Source organism: Nelusetta ayraudi, unplaced genomic scaffold (genome assembly GCF_046127955.1).
Source record: "Nelusetta ayraudi isolate G7.1 ecotype Tasmania unplaced genomic scaffold, CSIRO-AGI_Nayr_v1 ptg000026l, whole genome shotgun sequence".
In the NCBI taxonomy this organism is placed as follows: domain Eukaryota; kingdom Metazoa; phylum Chordata; class Actinopteri; order Tetraodontiformes; family Monacanthidae; genus Nelusetta; species Nelusetta ayraudi.
In genome coordinates, this window is record NW_027466076.1 from 10,974,075 (window position 1) to 10,995,000 (window position 20,926).

General features: G+C 42.2%; 1 protein-coding gene across 1 annotated transcript in view; it reads right to left on the minus strand.

The window, feature by feature from the left end:
* LOC142890637 (leucine-rich repeat transmembrane neuronal protein 4) overlaps positions 1 to 18,881 on the minus strand; it is a 103,658-nt gene extending 84,777 nt beyond the window's left edge. The window contains exons 1-2 of the mRNA XM_076029840.1: positions 18,042 to 18,881; positions 6,809 to 8,370 (exon numbers count right to left, since the gene is read on the minus strand). Of these exons, the coding sequence (XP_075885955.1) occupies positions 6,809 to 8,370; positions 18,042 to 18,045 (1,566 nt within the window). The 5' untranslated portion in view covers positions 18,046 to 18,881. The remainder of the gene's footprint in view (positions 1 to 6,808; positions 8,371 to 18,041) is intronic.
* Positions 18,882 to 20,926: the final 2,045 nt, after the last annotated feature.

Consider the following 20,926-nt stretch of genomic DNA (forward strand, 5'->3'; position numbering starts at 1 on the left):
CTCCTTGCCGTAATTAATTGAGAGCCTAATTCCTCAAAAGGCAAAGACTTTATGTCTAAGTGAGTTTATTGACTCGGGGCCTCACCGGATCTTTTTAACTTGAAATTAAAAGAATTGACTCTGGAAAACCAAAATATTTTCATTTGAGGACGGAGTTATGCAGGGATGACAGCCTAATTATACCCGGCTCATTGTCGATTCATTTAATAAAACACCATTTGCTGGCAAGAGTGACTACATCTGCACAAGTCATGCAAAAGTGCCTCGTTCAACAGCGAGTGTGAGACAAAGAAGTGATTAAAAATGTCCATTAGAGACGGCCTGGTCACAACAATTGTACAGTTGTATTTTGCCTGGCATTAAAAGCGGATCCATGAATTTCAATTCTTCCTTCCCTTCCAACGAACTGTCACACGGCCAAAACAAGTGACTAATGTAAACAATGAAACACATGAAAACGATGATGAGATGATTGGAAAGAAGATTACAAGGTTAGGAACCACAACCACACTAAACTTGAGCTTCTTCCACCCACACAAACTGACATGCATTTGGTCCTGCCAATAAATGAACAACTTCAAGGTAAGTTCATTGCTCAGTTTGGGCAATAACACCCTCCGATCTGCTTGTGCCTTGGCTACTGAGTTCATCAACTTTAAGTACATGAACGAAACACAAGAAAGCAACTCAATGCTCAATCCTGCGTTCTTATGGCATTAAAACCGTGAGACGGTGCAGCGATCAAATGTGTTTAAAAGAGTGCATATAACTCCCAAGTATGTAAGATTTAATAACATGCAATGGGAATAGGGCACATTGCAAACAATGCCAAGGTTATCCTGTTTTCTGATGTCCTTCATCTCATAGCTTTGTCATAACGGTTATAATGTCAGGGGAACATCAGGAAACCCAACATTGGTAGCACAACATGGCCTCCCCTTTAGAGGCAGACCTGCTTTGTCATGATTCCACAAACTGATTTAATTAGACACATGTCCATTTGCTTTTCCATTCCATTTTATTCCGGTAATAATAGTAGTAGGAGCAGTAGTGGCTTTGGCCGTTTAACCCTGATGCCCTTCCCTAACAGCAGTACATTGATGCTTTCTCAGCTACATGAGGGAGTCTATAACACAGCCTTAGTTGTATCGAGTGAAACAAGAACAAGCAAGGAGTAGCTATAAAAGAAAATACACTTAAACGGCTTACGGGGCTGCCACAAAGGTGCAAATTAACGTTTTGAAATTGCTGCGTCGGCGCTGGATTAAAACTTCATGAGAGCAGAGATGAGAATCACACACGGATCAGGACGATAGACGCACCGAATGTAAGACCGCGATCGTTAACAATGTCCTTCGACTGCACTGCAAGAACACAGAAGCAGAAGCTGCTCCTTTAGCTCTTCCCCAGCTTACATAAACATGATGCTGGTGATCCGACATGCCAATTAAGCCGCGGATCAAAAGGCAGAGCGGGAGGATGAAGCGTACAGACCACAGTGTGAAGCAGACCGCGGTAGCAGAGGTCTGCAAAATGATACCACGTGTGCCATGCACGTTTTGAAGTTTCCCACATGGCTAATTGTCAACACTAAGATGAAGACGCTCAGCCACCCCACCCGCCGAACTACAGACAGCTTACTTGCCCTTGGCTGCCTTCCCGGTGTGTTTGTGTTGATTTTTTTTTTTTTCCCCTTCCGTGCTCTAAGCAATTAGCAATGTAACACTGTGACCTTGCACAGTAAAAAGAACAAGATAAACTCTGAAGAAAGGGAGACCATAGCTACCATTCATAGCCACTAAGACTGTCGAAGAGCTGTGGTAGGACTTTACTGTATCCTTGATATTTTGTTGAAAAAAAAAAAACTATTAACATGGCCTCTGACAGAAGTATAAAGAACTTCAATTTAGGCAACCCACAAACTGAATAAAATACAGGTTTGAATAAAGGTTTCATGACAGACCTGCACTGTTCAATTTTTTAAAGAAATCCACAGCATAAGTTGAGCAAAGAGTTTCTGGGCAGAGGTGCAGTTGCAGGACGGCCCCCAGTGGATAAACTTTGGATTTATAATAGATGTTTGTGTATACACAGAGAATGGAGAGGCAGGGGTAGAATGATTAGATTAACACAGTAGCCTTCATGGAGCATTCACTATGATATAGCTTTTCATCTGTAGAAAGGAAAAGACAGATTTGAAAAAAAAGAGAAAGAAATTGAAATAGAACCAATGTCCTTTTTTGTTGTTTCTAAACTGCTAATTGGGAAATCTTCACGTTTGCAAGTTTTTGAAAGCGAGCTGGACAAGATCAAAGTGAAGGAAGATGAGATTGCGCTATAGGCTTCTTGTCAAACCAGAGCTTGCAAATGATCAAAAATGCAAATCAAAGGGCAAAGATTTGAGCCGCATTATGTTGGCTTATAAAAGAACACAGCCCACTTAGCTCCCTTGGCGTCTGTTTCGGCAGGCGATCGACACCCGAGCGGATCACGAGCAGAGGTGACAGAGATCTGAGATGGATGATAGGGTAGCTGGACCCATTTAAAGGGAAAGAAGATGAGAGGGGAGGATGGGGTGAGATTTGGAAAAAGAAGAGAGGGCACAAATCTTTCTCAATAATGATCCTACCAAAATGGGTTCAAATGATCTGTGATGTTCTGATACAAAGGGGGCCGCGAGAGGCACAGACACATCAGGAATACAGCCAGAAGAGGGAAAGATCAAAGCAAGTCGGAAATGAAATGATCCCTCTTTATTGGAAGGTTAAAGCGACGTAGGGAGATGGGGATCATGCCATCTTGGAGGCAATCCACCAAAAAGGGCTGCACGTCATGCACATCTGAGGGACGATAAGGAAGATCGCATGACAAAGAGAGCAGCGATGCAAAGGCCATGATTGAAAAGGACAAGAACAAGGGGGACGCAGAGAACAAGTCGTTTCCTCTCACAGGGGGACGTACAAGACCTGAGTTCCGACGGCATGGAATCCGGAAGCAGGGGAGGTGGGGAGAATTTGGGGAGGCGCTGCGGCGCTGGACCAAATGATTTATGTCCACGACAGCGGAGCGAAACGTAGAAACAAGATCAGCGAGCACAGTCTGAAATGAACTTTTAGGACAGGCAACTGATAGTTCTTGTCTCCCTGCTACTATGTTATAATATACGACAGACACGGGAGATAGGGCTGAAGAGATTGCATTTCCAAGAGGTATCTCCAGATGGGAAGCAGTGTTGGGAATAAAAGAGACTCTTAAGGAAACAGAAGTGTGAATCTGACTGAGGGACTAGCTAAACCACCACCACCCCCCGGGCCCCCAGGCGCCGTCCCCTGTGTGTTTACAGACGTAGACCTGCATGCAAAATGGCTTCATAAAGTGGCTCGACATACAATGGTTGGTCTTTACGCAAGCACAACCGCAACCAAACAGCTAGAAATAACAACCGGGTTTCACGGCCGTGCATGAAGAATAAACGTTGACATCTTTGCCTTTAAATTGATTGGAGCAACAAGGCATGAGGTATTTTTTTTCAAATAGGCACTCTCCTCACACAGCAGAAATAAAAGGTAATAAAAAGCAAGGTAATAATAATGCTGGTGGAATGAAAATGATGGCAAGCATCCTGAAGGGTTCCCTATGTATGGCTGCACATTGTCTCTTTAATAACTGATCTTTTGATTAGATTAGCTTTGCTCAAACATATTCCTATTGATATGCACACCACAACATGTGTATGATATAAGATGAAAGATGTGCTGGCCTGAAGCACATTACCTGCATTTGCCAATGCTCTTCCTTTAGGAATGCCGAACATAATGAGAAGGCGAGATACCAGACGTGGTGATGAAATAAGAATTCAGTAGAACTATCGGACAATTTTAAATTTGACTATCTGGAGCCAGACAGTGTTGTCAATATCTTTGATTTTCAGTTCTGTGTAATGTCAGATTACACTGAGTGGCTCAATTTGGCCTCTATTATTGCCTTACTTTACTTTTTAATGAATGTTTGCTGGATCATTAAGAAAAACTTTTCTTTTCCCTGGCCCTTTTTTTTTTCATTCACATTTTCATTAGTTCTACTTGACAAGTGATCCAAGAGTTCGAACATTTTGTTTTCCCCTTTAATGTTGAATTGATCCTTGGCCCACTTGCAATGGGCTAATGTAGCATTATTTGGCTCAAAGGAGTCAAGAGCTAGCTAAACCACCAAGTTTAATCAACTCAAAAAGTAACTCAAAATTGAAAGATCATATGATTCCAGTGTTAAATGCCAAACCTACTTCTCACTTGTGCCAATGGAGCAGGTGTGATGTATTTTTAAGGTCTATCTCAGTGTACATGGTTACCCCCCTTAAAGAGGCACTTACACCAGGATAGCTGTTCCGTGTCGTGCTGAAACAAGAATGTACCTCCAACATCTCCACTGGCCAGAACTCACATTGCACCATCTCCATCCGCCTAAGCACAACATGTACGCTGCTTAATGTGTTTGGAAAGTAAAATTTAAGTGAAAAACACCATAGCTGTCACCTTGCTGACTTTGTAGCTGGTTAGTCATTTTGTTTAGAGACACTGGTGATAGTTTTTATATAACTGCAAAGATATATAGGGTTACACATTGGATTGACATGCTTGTGCTTGTTCATAAGATGCAGATTGCAGATTGCTTCAGCACGAGTATTTTTGTTTGCTCGTTGTTTAAACATTCAAGCAAAACCCTCATCATCACCCATTGGGTGATGATGATGATGATGATTGAATACATAAAATAAAAAGTTATCTCTGGCTAAGTTGACCATCATCAACACAATAAAAATGTATTTTCATGGTCTGTGAAATGTGCACTTGATGTGCAGACAAGTTTCCTAAAAAAAAAAAAAAATAGGTTGCTTTGACGTACTTTGACAAATCATACTAATCATTCATTCATTCATCATCATTCATTCATCTTCCATACCCGCTTACTCCCGAGCTCAGGGTCACGGGGTCTGCTGGAGCCTATCCCTGCTGGAGCCTATCCCAGCGAAGGCAGGGTGACACCCTGGACAAGTCGCCAGTTCATCGCAGGGCCACATAGACACAAATAACCATTCACACTCACATGCACACCTACGGACAATTTAGAGTGTTCAATTGACCTCACATGCATGTTTTTGGACTGTGGGAGGAAGCTGGAGTACCCGGAGAGAACCCAGCAGACACAGGGAGAACATGCAAACTCCACACAGAAAGGTCCCAGGCCCGGAATCGAACCCACAACCTTCTTGCTGTGAGGCCGCAGCGCTAACCACTGCACCTGAGCTTGTTGTTATGTATAAGTCAGGGCTGCATTGAGAAAAGATACATATTTGTGTTGGATGGACTGGATTGCATTGCAAATACCGCTGTTCTCCAAATAGATATTTTAAAATTCTACTGTACATTCATCGAGCAAAAACTTAAATTAAGATTGTTTGAAACGTCATTTCATATATATATATATATATATATATATATATATATATATATATATATATATATATATATATATATATATATATATGTATACATATATATATATATATACATATACATATATATATATACATATATATATATATATATATATATATATATATATATATATATATATATATACATATATATATATATATATATATATATATATATATATATATATATATATATACATATACATGTATATATATATATATATATGTGTGTGTGTGTACTGTGTATATATATATATATATATATATATATATACCCACACACACACACACGGTCCCACTTTACCATCAAACCAGTATGAACCCCCTGCAAACATCATAGACGATCAGGTGACCCACTGCAAAAATAAGTAACAGAAATAGAAAAGAATGCAATGGATCGAGCCTTCCTCCTCCACCTCCTAGTCCTCCTCCTCCTCACTGTTTAAAACCCTGCATTAACAGTCATTCCTCTAGAGACAGCTTGCTAGAAAACTGAGCCCGGGATATGCAGAGAGACTCTAGGAATGAGACCCAGAAAGAGAGGGCTGATACTGTATACATTGATAGTCCATCTAAAAAAATAAATGCTTTTGCAAAGTCTCAAGGAAGGGCTCTGCACTCTTCTGGTTTGCATCGTCCAGCTTTCGCCAAGCTTAGAACAAGGTCATAAAAGGTTGTAAACACGAGACATGAGCTGACATCCAAGTTAATCATTATAAAATAGAATTGTCAGGAAACCAAAGACTTAAGCCAATTTAGTGAAAGACAAAGTTAAAGTTGTCTCCCTTGTCACAAGTCCCCAACAACATCCATGGCCCGCGTAAACTACTAAACCGCTAAACTATCCTTCATACAGTACCACTGATCAAAAACTAAATAGCAGCAGAGCAAACATGTAAAGCCCAAATCCTGTCATAAGCAAGCAGAAGGGCAAACAAATACCTTATTAGCGCAAATATTGTTTCTAAAACAAAACAGCTTAAGCTCTAGATTATGTAAAACAGGAGATCTAATCAGTCTCATTTATCTGTACTATTATGTGGCAAAACAAAGATTCATAAAATAGATGAGGTTTTAAAATCAATGGACATTGCCCTCCTAAAAACACAAGTTATCTCAAAGTCCACAAAATAAATTGAGAACCTCATTTACTTTGCACATTATAATCCAAAGGCACACAATATTTAATACATGTGCAGTGTAAGACTATGTAATCAACTTGTCAACTTTCAAAGCACTTTTAATAATTACCTCTGGTTGTCTTGCTGTGGACAGAGTTTTGTTTAGGACGAGTGGCAGTGGTGTAGGTCATACCTCGCATTCTCGGGAGCCTGAGATAGTGTAGGTGCAGGGTCCGGTCCCATTCACAAGCACATCCATGGCCTCAGAATTGGTGGGCTTGTAGTCCACATAGTACTCCTGCAGTGGGGAGCTGAGGGTTCGCTCCGTCTCTCTAGCTTTCTTGCGGCGTTTGCGGGCAGCAGCTGAGTGCTCCTGTAACTGCTTGACACTGCTAGGGTAGCGCTTCCAAGACACATAGATTACCAGCAGGATCATTGCCACGGAGAGAAAAAGGGCCACGCTTCCAGCAACAATCTTGTGAAAGGACACAGGCTCCAAGTCGTGCTCAGGGGGAAGTGCCACAGGTGTAGTCACAGCTGACAATGTTGGGCCTCTAATGGAATCATCTCCTCTCTTTCCAGAACCAGGCGCTGAAGTCAGAATAGCGGGATAGTATTCGGTTTGTATGGGGACTCTGGATGAGGTTGGAGGAATACTGACAGAGAGAGTAGAGTCTGAATTCAATTGACAGACGCCAAAAGCCTCAATAGCATCCATCACTTTCTCCCCTTGGGCTTTCTTAGGTGAGGCGCAGATCATGGTAGTCTCCTTTGCTCCTCTAAAGTTTTTTAGCCAGGCCACCAGTGGACATATTGCAGGGCTACAATCCCATACATTTCCAGCTAAGCTTATAGTAGTCAAGGAGGTCCAGGCATCAACAACCTCCTGGGAAACATTGGTCAGCTTATTGGAGTCCAGATTGAGTGTCTGCAGGTTGGGTAGGCATTGGTAAACCACAGCATCAACTTCAGTAAGGTCATTCCCAGACAGATCCAGTTTCTGGATGGAGGCCCAGGTCCAGGTCAAGCCCTGGTTCATGGATCGGATGCGGTTCCACTGCAGGTAAAGGGCTCGCAGATTGTAGAGGCGTGGGAAATGAGAGAAGTTAATCTTTGAAAACTGGTTATGTTCCAGGTGCAATTCAGTGAGCTTGACCAGTCCTGAAAATGCATTTCGAGTGATGCTGCGAAGGCGGTTGTACCCAAGGTCCAAGAATTCCAGATTCCTGCAATCTTGGAACAGACGGACAGGAATGATCTTAAGAGAATTTGAGCGAATATGAAGGCTGAGCAGTTTCCGTAGGCCCTGGAACTGGCCAGGTTGCAGGGCTTGCAGTTTGTTGTAGGACAGATCGAGATTACGTAAATTTGGGACGGGGTGAAATGTGGTATTATGAAGTGATGTGATTTTATTAGAACTGAGAATAAGCTCTTTTAGCCTTCGGACCCCCTGGAAGGCCATTCCATCTACTGAGGCAATGTAATTGTGGTCCAGGTAGAGCCAGATGAGGTGGTTGAGGCCTACAAACTGGCCTGCGCGAAGACTGGACAGACTGTTGTATCGTAGAGATAGGCCTTCACATCCCCCCGAGAGGTTCTTGGGGACATCGCGAAAAGCGCTAGATTCACAGTAGACAATTTTCCCATCGCAGCGACAGCTTTTTGGGCATGGCCGTTCACTCAAAGATGGATTTGCTGCCAGCCAAACCTGCATTAGGAGTTGGAACACTAGCCATCGACGCCGCAGAGCAGAGCCTGTGGAAAGGGAAAACAAAAAAGGGAAAATGGCAGGTTAAATATAATCTCAAATCTCCATATCTAAAAATTGAAAGAAAAAAAAAATCAGGAAACATCGTTAAAATTAACTTTCAAATAAAATGAAATAAAAGTTTGTTGAGGCACGATTTAGGTGGTATGCCTTGCCTAACTGATAAAAGATAAAAGAATGACACCTTGAGAACTTGGTACTTTAAGATTCAATTAGGGATTATATATATATACATACATATATATATATATATATATATATATATATATACATACATATATATATATATATATATATATATATATATATATATATATGTATATATATATATATATATATATATACATACATATATATATATATATATATATATGTATATATATATATATATATATATATATATATATATATAAATATATATATAATTTTATTTTATTTATACAGAAACCCTGACATTTGTTTGGTCACAATCTTGAAGCAAAGCAATGGTTTTTGGTCCATTTTAACAGTGTTGATTGATTTTCAGTGGATCTGCATTTTAAATTTTTCAAATGATTAAAAATGGTGCTATTTACTTGCAACATTCACGATAAGTAAATGACTTTGCATACTGCGAATCGATCAGAGAACCTGGAGGAAACCACGCTGCGTATGCCATTACTTGATTTAAACACACTGTGTCCCCACCGTGTGGATAACACACATTGCCTCAGCCTTTCTGCTCCTCTGGCCGAGAGACTTGTCATAGCCGACCGAAATTTGGCCACGAGAGAATCGCAGTTTAAAGTTGGGTCGAGAAGCAAACAACGCAGGAATTAGCCTGGTCCCGCTAACACCGGCTATCGTCAGTGTTTCTCCCCTTTATCTAAGCCTCAACGCCATCCTGATAGAAAAGCATTTTTGCACAATTTAGACATTACCTCGTCATCGTTTTTAGTATAAACCAGTTCCCACATACATTGTCCTATATCCAGTTGATGTTGCTGCTGCTGTTGCTGCTGCAGTTGTTTATAAATGTGAATCGATCCTGTCCGCTCGTCTTAAACAACTGCAAAACATTCACGCACAGCCCGACGTTAACGCCTGTTGCTCACATAAATTACCGTAAGTCTTTAATTAACAGCGATCTCCCATTGATTGACTCTTCGTTACTTTTTTTTTACACGTTCACACTACTGGACATTTTACGGTGCGCTTAATCTGCACCCAACATCTGCTGCAATGAAACACAATTTGAGACTGTTTCCTCAGTTTTAATTTCACTTTTTAAGAAACCATGGGAACCCTAATGTTGTACCTGAATATAGACAGAAAACACCCCTGCCTTATCTCAGTGAAAACCAGGTTGTGAAATGGCTACCCTTCAGGGCTGATGTCCAAAAGGACTACACCAAATCAAATATTATTGAAGGAAAGGCTCACTTCCTCTGCTACTTATTAATCATAGCTCCTTCGTATCACATTCTGGGTCCCAAGTGTTTAACTCTTCACTTTACTTCAGTGGAAGCTCTGTAATGTGATTCATTACTTATATTTCCACTTCCCATCATTGACTCATCAAACCATGCATCAAACCTCAGTCCCCCTTTTTTTTTCATTATCCCTACATCACACCTATATTGGCTTAAAGCTGGTCACTTCTCATCAAGCAACTGAAGAGAACATAATAAGCTGTAATTAATCATCTCTGTTTACTTTCCCCCAAGCCTACATGATGAGAAACCTTGGACATAATGAAAAACCTTCGCTATGCAGCGTCTGTGATTGGCAAAGGATGAGTTGCCTAATTAAGATGCATGCTCTTTTTGCGTCAGTGGCAGAGAAACAAATTTCAACCCACAAGCTCAGATATTTTTTTGGATTTTTTTTTTCTTCAAAAACTAAAATAGAACACAGTTCTGGTAACAGCAAAAATAAAAATCCATGGCTTTTTGCAGCTCCACCATGAATATTTCAGTGCCACTGTCTATGCTTCCAGATGTGGACACCCCAGAGTTTCTATGTATAAACACTAGGTCTATTTATATTGTGAATATATGTATAGGCTTTTAATTTCGTGGGAGCGACACTTCAGTCTTCAAGTCTCATTCATGCTCCAAAAAAGTCCATGATAAAATAATTATGTCCGACAATACAAGTTCTCTTGAAATACAATGTTATCTGAATTACTGTTCTTGTGCTCTTAAAAGCCTGAGTGAGCACTAAGCACATCTTCAGTAGAACCAGGACGAATCACTGCACTTATAGAAATGACTCTCATGTGTGACTTCACTCACGGTTGTTTTATTTTGTTGTGTGGCTGCTATGCAAGTACAGTATGTTTCACTCGCATCCAAATTGACATACAGCCAAGTCATACAATTTAATTGCATTATAGATGATTCACTTAAATGCCATTAAAAGAGTGCAGTATTATGCCTGATTGTTGTTGTTTTGTTAATTCATTAGTAAATTGTATGCTGGGTTGACTGAGCCGTACAAATAAAATTACATGGCATATTTGTTTTTGAATCATGCCGATATACGTTGTCTATCATTCTGCAATCAGCACACATTGTTGACAAGAGCTGATGCAAAAGTGACACACAGTTAAATGACATCTTTGTCTGCACTTGTATTCAGTCTTCTCAAGCCATCAGTGCACCAACGGTAGAGCCAGATAGACTGTGAAAAGAACCCTGCACTTTGTAAATTAACATTCAAGAGCTGATAGCTGTGCAAACAAAACCGAGGGCATTTCTGCTAAAACTCCAACTATTTCATGTTCTACATAACCAAAGCAGGATGGATTGCAGTGAATCATCGCCTCTGCTTTATATTGTTTCAAATTGGTTATTACAGTATATATATATAATTGTACAGTCTGTCTGTACCCTTAAGGAAAAACGTCCTTGTGCAGTCACTGATACAGGAACGATGCGCCAGTTTGCAAAATCAGCAACGGTGGCCTTGCTCTCGGCTCTAAATCATTTTGCAAACGTGAAGAGCAGTGATCAGTGGCTTCCTGTGATATCACTCCTTGTTTTAGGGTGAGACAGAGTTGTATCCATTAAAATCGTTCCCCCCTTACAGAGTCACTAATGATCTGTCATTAAGATGCATTGATTTCTCCTTGAGGTCGTGGTGTTGTTGGGGTGAGGGAGAGGGTAAATGCTTGTGTGTATTTCTTGCATTATTCAGATTTTTATCGCTATCAGATATGTCAGACTGGAAGTAAGATCATGCAATAACTAACTCTCTGCGGTGTCTTGGCAGAAAGTGCGCTAAATCGACCAACTTTTCACAACTATTGCGTCACAGTATCCATGGACTGAGCAAGTAATCTAACAATGGGCTCCAGTCTCTCTTTCCATTATGAAAATCAATTGCTGCATTCTTTGCAGGATTTGCCAAAACATTTTTCCTGAACCCTGAATGCACGGAATCATATGGCATATGGAATATAACATGAACATTTCGCCCCTCGCCGAGCATCTGCTTATTCCATATGGGTGTTGTGTGTGTGTGTTTGTGCATGTCCAAGAATGTGACTGGTAGAGGGACACACGCAGACACACAACCGCACTTGCTGTTTGTTTCCAGAGAGACCTTTCATCATTTCTTACAGATGGCGGGAGCCATGGATCTATACAGATAATTTGCACAGGCTATTGATTACGCCAGCAGACACATCAATCATGTTTCTTAAGGAAGGTCCGCCAAAAAAATAATAATGATAACACAGCGGGGAGGAATGTGGAGATTACAAGACAAAATATTTCTGACTGCAGCCAATTAGCTTCATGTTCTTATTCTGTTTCATTTCATTTGCCAGGTTACTCAAGGAAACTAACTAAATTGCTGACGACGCCGTGCCTTTTAAAAGCCTAATACCATGGAGGAAATAAGAGGGAAGCATCGGAAGAATGCTGATAAAGAACAATGCCCGTGTGCAACGCAGCTTGTGCATTTAAAGTAGTTTTAATAGACAAAACTTGTGGCTGGGGAACAGATTGTGTGGGCTGTTTTACATGAATGCTTTGTCTTTTTTTTTGTGTCTGACTTGTATCCCAGGAGGGCGCAGAAACAGCCTCCTATTGCTTTTATTTCCCATGTGCATAATAGGCTCGCTGTATTAGAAGTGACTGCCATCGCCTTCAGATTGAGCCTGCCTCACAAGACACCTCTCTCCCCTCGCTGACACTCCATGTGGTTTAATGAGCGCTCGGTGCGTTAATGCCTCTGTAAGCCAACTCCTTTCCCCGCTACCCCTTTAATCTTATTCACAAAGGAGCACGAGTCACCCTCTGAGGTGTCACTCATGGGGTTTGTGTCTCGGTTACCTCATAGCTGGTGTGCCTTTCTCCATTACTGCTCCTGTGCGACATCTACTTAAATGAAGGGTTTCTCCTTCAATTAATTTGTACTCACTTTTATTTTTTTTGAAAGTACCCTAGTTATGCATGCCCTTGAATCCTGCGGCCATCTGGGTGTTTTTGTGTAACGTGAGGCCTACTTCAGTGCAACCAATGGAAAGAAACGTGGCCCTTTTTACTCGGCAGTTCTTCCCAGTGCTTAGTTTTTCTAAAAGTTGTTCAAGCTGTGTGGGGATGTGATGTGACGTGTCGTTAATTATGCTGCACAGCGCCGACAAAAAGTCTCGAAAGTCATGAGCATATGTCGCTTTGAAATGAAATGGTCTAATACTGCTACAACAGGCCTGTGCATGTCGGCCATCCTTTGTGCTCCGCTCACTTGTACAACCGCAGAAGTAGAGCTCCAATGGGGGAAGTCTGACGCACGGAGGCATTTTATATTTAATTATTTGCCTTGATCTCGATGGGCTTTCATAGGTCAGAGCATGCAGACGCGCATGTAATGCTGAGTTATACCGCAGACGGTCCTGCTATCCCGAGCGCAGGAAGATGGCCACTTCTGCCTCTCAACCCGAACACATACAGAGAGTGAGTGCACTTTACTGCTGACCTAAAATAAAACCAAATGTAGCTTAATAACTTGGCAAATGGAGTCGCTAACTGGTGCACCGCGAGCGCACACAAGTGGCTCGTTGCTATTTGCTGCCTGTCATTGACAAAATGCGATAAGCCTCAGCGTTGGCTGCACACAGAGACCGGACAGCAGCTGAGCGCATGAAGAAGGACGTCCCCAGACCAGCCTCAGCCATTCTATTAGTCTCTAATTATCTTTGAGATGATAGCGAGCCTTGCCAAGCTAGACTCATTCCGGTGTAGTCGGAAAACACTGCGCCCATTGTGTCCCGTTCCAATCTTTTATTTGTAGCTACTGATTAAGACGGATAAGGAAAAGCACTGTTGGAAATGTCGTCACCAGGACTGCAAGCACCTCCAGTTCTTTATGTATATATATGTGCATGAAACAGGAAAATTATATTTATAGCAAATCAGATTGGGTGTATAAATAGTGACCCCTGTCTTGTTTCTGATTTCCCCTGATCACAATGGTTCCTGAGTGATGGGAAATGAGGCAAGAGAGATTCTGGCCCTGAGCTCAGGACCAAACTTTTCAATTTGGTTACTGGAGGAAGACAGCATACTGATAAAGCTGCAATTATGTGAATCTGAATTTAATGCGGATTCAATTTCTGGGCAAACGAGAAGCAAAAGTGCAGATGAGTAAGAACTACAACTAACAAGGGAGACAGGAATATAAATTCCCTTCGCGATTCTAGGATTCTGATCTTTTCCGGTCAGTTGCAATGCGATTGTTCACATAACCAACTGGAAATCAGAAATAAATCACGGCAAAGATCTTTACGGCTGGGAGCTGCTGTATAACGTTTCTAGAGTAGAAAGGGATTCTATATTTTTCTTGCAACAAACTTTTCATTGTGAGAAAGACATGTGAATGTTTCCTTTTATTGAAAAAAAAAATGTTCTGAAATGTTTCGTCTCCTCATTGTTATTCACAGAATTGTGAGAGCTCAGCACACTGGAAGAAGATGCGTGAAAATAGACAAATGCGCTGCCAACAAACACACTGCAAACATTCATCGGAGCCGAATGGACACACATGCAACAAATGGAAGGAGAACACCAGGAGAAATGCAAATGAAAAAAAAATAAATAAAAAACGACAAAAGGAGAGTTTCCACAGGACACTCAAGCCCAGAACACAGCTTTGATCTTCTCTCTGTGCTTGCTGCTGTTTATGATATACACCGCACACCCCCTGTTTATGTTGATGTCTTGGGCAAATATTGTTAAGGCTCAGGGAGAGCAGCCTTCGTATTGCAAGGTTTTCTATGTGTGTGTCTGTGCGTATGTGAGAATGACAAAAGGGTGGCCGACAGTATGAACCCATCTTAACTTTCTGAGCATTAAAAATGTAGCAGGCCTGTCAACCCTTGTTCTGGACAGGAGTTCCCACTTGCAACACTTAGTGCCCTTCATGAACTGGCAGCGATTCTCTCTCCGTTATGCTTTGCTGTCATTTTCTGCAGGGCATACCCACTTGAAATATGTTTCAAGTGATACATGGTATTGTCGCACGGCGTCAAGTTAGTTCATGTTTATTTGAATTGCAAGTCACAAATGTTCTGTATGATTTAAGATTAGATTTGGCCTTGGCTGATCTTAATTTTTGTAATTGAGACCAAGGACAAGACGTAGACTTGTAAGGAAAAAACAAAAACCCACAAAAAACAAGCAGTTACGTCTGCACAAATGCCTTATTGATGTCAGAGGTCACTGGTTGGAGACAATAGGAAATAAACAGTGAATGAAAAAGCTGCAGAATAGCATCTCTGAATGAGCCCCTAAACCAAACGGCCACTTTGTTTTGGTACCCGGTGTTTGTGGAGTCTACCTAACAAAGTGACTAGTGAGTGTACGCTATACTCCATCTTGCACACGTAGCCGTCTGACAACACAAAGGACTTATTTTCAAAAATGGGTGTTCTCGCAGGGACTTCTGAATCATGGAGAAAGCATTATATGTAAAGGATGAACTCATTCTAGTGAGCGTAGATACAGTTTGGACATGCACGAAATATATTCAGAAAGTGAATTTTACATAATGCGGGACCTTTAAAAAGTTCTGAACGTTAGCTGCCCTGAGGCGGATCATCCTACCTTTTATCTATTTTTAAAGCTTCTTGTTTTGATTTTGAACAAAATTCCTGGATGCTCTGTTGCTGACGCTCAAATACAGAAGCGTGACAGGAAAGGCTGTTACAGTGCACTTGGCCTGTAGCTCTGTACACGGATGGTAGGTCTTATGCTTCACAAGTTACTCCCTCTTTTTTTTTTCCCCTCAAAAAGCAAATAGGAATATGCCAAGCAATCCCCTCTAGGGGGGTGTGGATGCACCTGCTTCACCTGACATTTGAACAACACTGCCTGCCGGATGCTGTAGGGCCAGCAGAAGGTCACTCGTTGCATATGTTGAAGACTGTGAATTGCGGCCAAGGCGGTTTGCCTGTTTTTAATTCTAACCAAGCAATGTCAGGGGTGTGTGTGAGAGAGCGCTGGTCATTCTGTCTAAAATCTATTTTAGACCCAAGCAAAAAATAAATAAATAAATAAATCAAATAGTGGCCTATTGTACACCATTCTAATATTCCTTTTTTTGGCTCAATTATCCAACCTGATTTATTACGAAAAGCATTTTGAATGAGAGAAAATGGTGCGTTTCACAGACGAGCCACAGCGGTCTCCATTTAACAGACGCAACATTTTTGTTCTATCCTGGCCCGCCGCTGCCATTCCTGCCAGGCAGATCTCCCATGATGTGGTCCATGAAACATAAGTGCATTGCATGCTGGTAATTAATGAAGAGCATCACAGTCAGCTGCACCGGTGGATTATGGAGACCACAGCGCCATGTAATCTTCAAATAATTGAGAGCAACAGCAAGAGAGCTTTACGGCTGGCAACAGCTGCAATTCTGGGCCGTCCCCCTGCACCTGGAATGCAAAAAAAAAAAAAAGAAAAAAAAGGTTGCGCTTGAAGGCCTGCCCGTCAGTCCGAGTCGTCACACGTCAGGCATCCCCCCCCCGACTTCCTTGGCGAATTAAATGAGCAAAAAGAGGGAGCAGGAACGAGTGCACGTCTCTGAACGCACACTGTTGCACGGCGCCGCATAAATAGCATCTGAGCTCTCGCAGCCCACGTTGTATGGCTTTTGAGTGCCTCTGTAGCTTATATTGATGCGGTGCAGTAACCCGCCGTGGGTCGATACGTCATGCAGCCTCACAATTAATGGCACAGCACCACCAGTGAACTTGGCCATCTGTGGGAGAGTTTTAGTAAAAAAAAAAAAAAAAAAAAAAAGGGCTGGCTGAGGAGATTCGGCAGCCTTGGACGAAATGTCAAACTGCGGGGAAGGGGGGAAAAAAAAATGAAAGTGATCTGGAAGAGCTTAGTTCTTTCTTTTAATTAAAAAGGATGAACTGCCACAGGACTGTTGAATTCCACTAGAGGGACTTGTGATGGGGGCGAGGGGGAAGTGGTGGGTGGGAGTGCAATAGATGAGCACGCTTGAGGAAAACGGAGGAAATGTGTTTGGTGATGACAGATGACATTATTCAAATTATTGGTGGTGGTGTGTGTGTGTGTGTGGGGGGGGGGGGGGGGGGGGAACAAAGATGCTTAGGGAAGATGATGGCTTAAATCTAATTATGCAATACTTGAAGTGGGAGCGTGCGTGCCCCACCGTGGGGGTCTTGAACACACACACGCGCACGACGCAACACATATAACCAAACACACAAACACACACACACACACACACACACACACACACACACACACACACACACACACACACATTGGGGTTGTGGGGGGGTTCTGATACTTAGAGGCACAGCTGGATGGCCGATCTGGACAGTGCCTCTCCAAGGCAGGTGCACAATCCCAAGTCAGTCTGCCTGAAACCCCCCAAATCTGCACGAGTCAAAGAGACCCCCCCCCCCCCCCATCCCTCCTTCCTCCTTCTGAGGGGAGGGAGGTGTTGGGGGGTGCACTGGGCTCACTGATCTTGAAACTGGACCGTGGGCTCAGATAAGCCGCGTTCAATGATTATGCAGGGCCACGCTTTATAAAGTTGACTGCCTTCCAGCGTTCGCCGCGATTAGCATTTCGCTCCACGTCGATGGAACTGACAGTCTAACCAGTGAGCAACCAAAATGGCCAGCCCTCACTTGGACAAGATAAGCCTTAAAACATCACGCTCGTGATTTCGAAGCGAACCTTTCCACGCGCACGTCCGCGATAAATCACGCTGCGATGGGGATGGAGATGGAGATGGGGGAGAGGAAAAGAAAAATATCTAGGTGGATAGATCCTCCACATTGCAGCTTCTTTTTTTTTTTTCTTCTTTTTTTTTGAGTAACATTCCTCCAGCCCTCGGAAGAAGGAATCGAACCCCGCAAGTAAGGCGGAGAAAGAGAAAAAGAAAAGAGGAAAAAAAAAAAAAAGACAGCTCATGTCAGAAAACGAACACATTTGACGCTGAACATCTTCTCTGCCGAGAGGAAGGCGAGACGTTTTCCCTGCTGCGCGGCGGGGGGAAGGAGTGCAAGCGGACCGTTGGAGCAACCCACGCTTAAAACATAAATAAATATAATAACATACATACATACATACATACACACAGTATGTACGAAAGAAAACAAAACATATATGCATGGAGAACTTACCCATATCCGCTTCCTCTGTCAGCTCCAGCCCACAGGTTTTTAATGGCGTTTAGTGCGCGGCATGTGAGTCCGCATGACGCGCGCTCTCCACAGACAGGTACCGTCCTAATCCACTGGCTCGGGTCTCTCCGCGCAGCCGCCGACTCCAAAGCGCACCTGCCTCCTTTCTCTCCCGGTCCTTGATGCGCTATCCGCTTTTACTTCTGCATCGTGAAAGCGCAACAGAGGGAGAGAGAGAACGGGTCTTGGGGGGGGAAAAAAAAAAAAAAAAAAGAGGGGCGCGAATGTCATGTATTTGCAAAACTCCAGATCGCGATGCTTGGATTTGTTTGTTGGTTTTTCGAATCGGAATTCCTTCCGTCCGTTTGTCCGTATAAGAATCGGTCAGTCTTTTTCCAAGCTGCAGCCAAAAAAAAAAAGAGTGGCTATGCCGCAATGGGAGCAGACGATCGCGAAGCCACATCCAAGTGATTCATTTCAGTCTTCTCATGCGCACAGATCTGAACGTCGCCAGAATGATGTCGCAGAACTTGTGCCGGTAAGAGCTTGATGTAAAAAGAAAAAAGAAAAAGAATGAAATAATTGGAGGGGGGGAAAGACTCGATCTGTCCAAAGGACTGCGGAAAAAAAATACTCTCCCGGAATCCCTTCTCACAAGTCCAAACCCCGGCGACTGGGATTCTCTGGGATGCTCAGTCTCCTCCGCGCCTGGCGCACGGACAAAAGTGCCGCTCAGTTCCTCAGCAGTCTGTCTGAAAGGCTGCCAACGGGGGCTCGCGGAAGAGTCGACATATCCACCCAAAATCCACCCTTCGCTCCAAATGTTTCTCTCATCTTCGACGTCGTCCGTTGTTGTTTGTTATTATTATTTTTTTCCTCCCTCTTTGGCGAGATACAAGCACGACGTCGCCGTTAATCACGTCTGCGTGTCACGGCAACTTTGTCAGGCAGAAGAGGAATGCCCTCTTCTGGCGAGATGACGACCAGTTAGCTCGTCCGAAGGCGCACCTCGAGTTAGAATGTTACGGCTGCGGTTTGAAAACAAATAAAATAAAATAAAATAAAAATAAACACGAAGGGACGAAACATAAATAAGAGGTTGGTATCACACAGGAGAGAGATTCTAGGTTTGTTTGTTTTTTCTGGTGTTCTCGGCATATTTTCATTTTCTTAAGTTCAATAATAAGGTCTGAATAATTGGTTACCGCTATCAGATGCGCATGCGTGCTCGCGAGTTAAATTTCTCATTATTGGTACAATCTAGTTGTATCTTTTAAACGATTCTCAAGGTTGGGTGGTCAAACCTCAGATTTACACATTGTTCACATTTCTCAAGGTGCTTTTTTATTTTATTTTATTTTATTTTATCATTTATCTTTTGTTTTTATTGGGCTGATTACTGCCTAAACGTATTAGTAAATTGTGAGCAGCCAACGAATAAGTCTCGCTGATTGAGGATCTGGCCCAAAACACAACACTGGCGCGGAGCAGCGGGTCGCTGTCCATGGTGCTTACCTGAAGCGGTTGTTGTCCATGGTGCTGAAATGCAGGGTTTTCCCTGAACCGGACAGAGAAAAACCGCCCGGAGACGTGGGTCTGTGTCAACGTGGGTATGAGCACAAATAGATAAATACATAAATAAATAAATAAATAAATAATATTAAAAAAATACATTAAACGTAAATAACATGTCCCAATGTAAGTCACAAGGAGACTTATAATTAACATTCAACACCACTCCTCCACCCCCTCCCCACCCCAATTGCAGTGTAGTGGTAGTGAATCGAAAGTGCCTCTGAGGGACCCCAGCTGCATTTTAAGGCTTGGGTGCCTTATAAAGAAGAAACAGGAAGTTGAATTTTTTAATACACATAGCCTGCTTACTGGGTTACTACGCTGCCTCATCTTTTATTCACAATCAAATTAATCCATATTTGTACTGATATTTGCCTATATATATAACACCAAGGGATACCTTCTAGACGTTTTTTGTTTTTTTGTTTTTGTCAGTATCCATGAGCTTCAGTCTATTTCAGTATAGTGACACACACTTTGCTCCTGTATTGCTAATATGAAATTGATACAAGCTAACAGTATAACATGTTGTTATACCTTGTTATATGTATGTAGAGCTGATGGAAGTGCTATCATGTAAACCGAATAATCGTGAAAACCTGAAACTAACCGAAGTAGCATGTTGAGGAAAATGTTGAGGAAGATGTTGTGGAAAACCTTGAGGAAGATGTTGAGGGAGATCTCGCAAATTTACAGAAAATGTGTGTTTTTATGTAGCAGATAGGTTCGTTTTCTTTAGTGCAGCACTTGCGCTCAGCTAATGATCATTTCATGACTGGCTGCTGACTTTGATCTGAAGCTGTAACATGTTGGTGCATCTTGAGCTCTACCGTAAATCTTGTTATACTGTGGAGTTTATCTGATTAATAGTCAAGCACAACACTTGCATCTTTGACAACCTCTCAGTTTTATTTGAAGAATTTCTCTTCTGATCATTCAGACCATATCTGATGCATGGCGCAGATGCATCCTGGGTTCCCTTTATGTGTCTTATCTGTAATGTGCACCTGATGGATCTGCACCAAACAAAAATCCTATGGCAACCTCCTTTGTGGCTCGCCTGAAGTGTCTGCCTCCATGCACTTTGGCTAATGACTTCACGTCTGGAGTCGGTTCAACTGACCAAAGGGCCATTTTGCTGACAGTGCAGAACAATTACAGTAATACAGCACAACAAAGATATCTCTCTATAAGAAATATAACAATGTAATAATATAACAATACCAAATGTGATTCATCCCACTAGAAAATGGTGTTCAAGTATCCTTTGGATCAACAAAGTTTGTTGCTGTTTTCGACGAATACAGCCA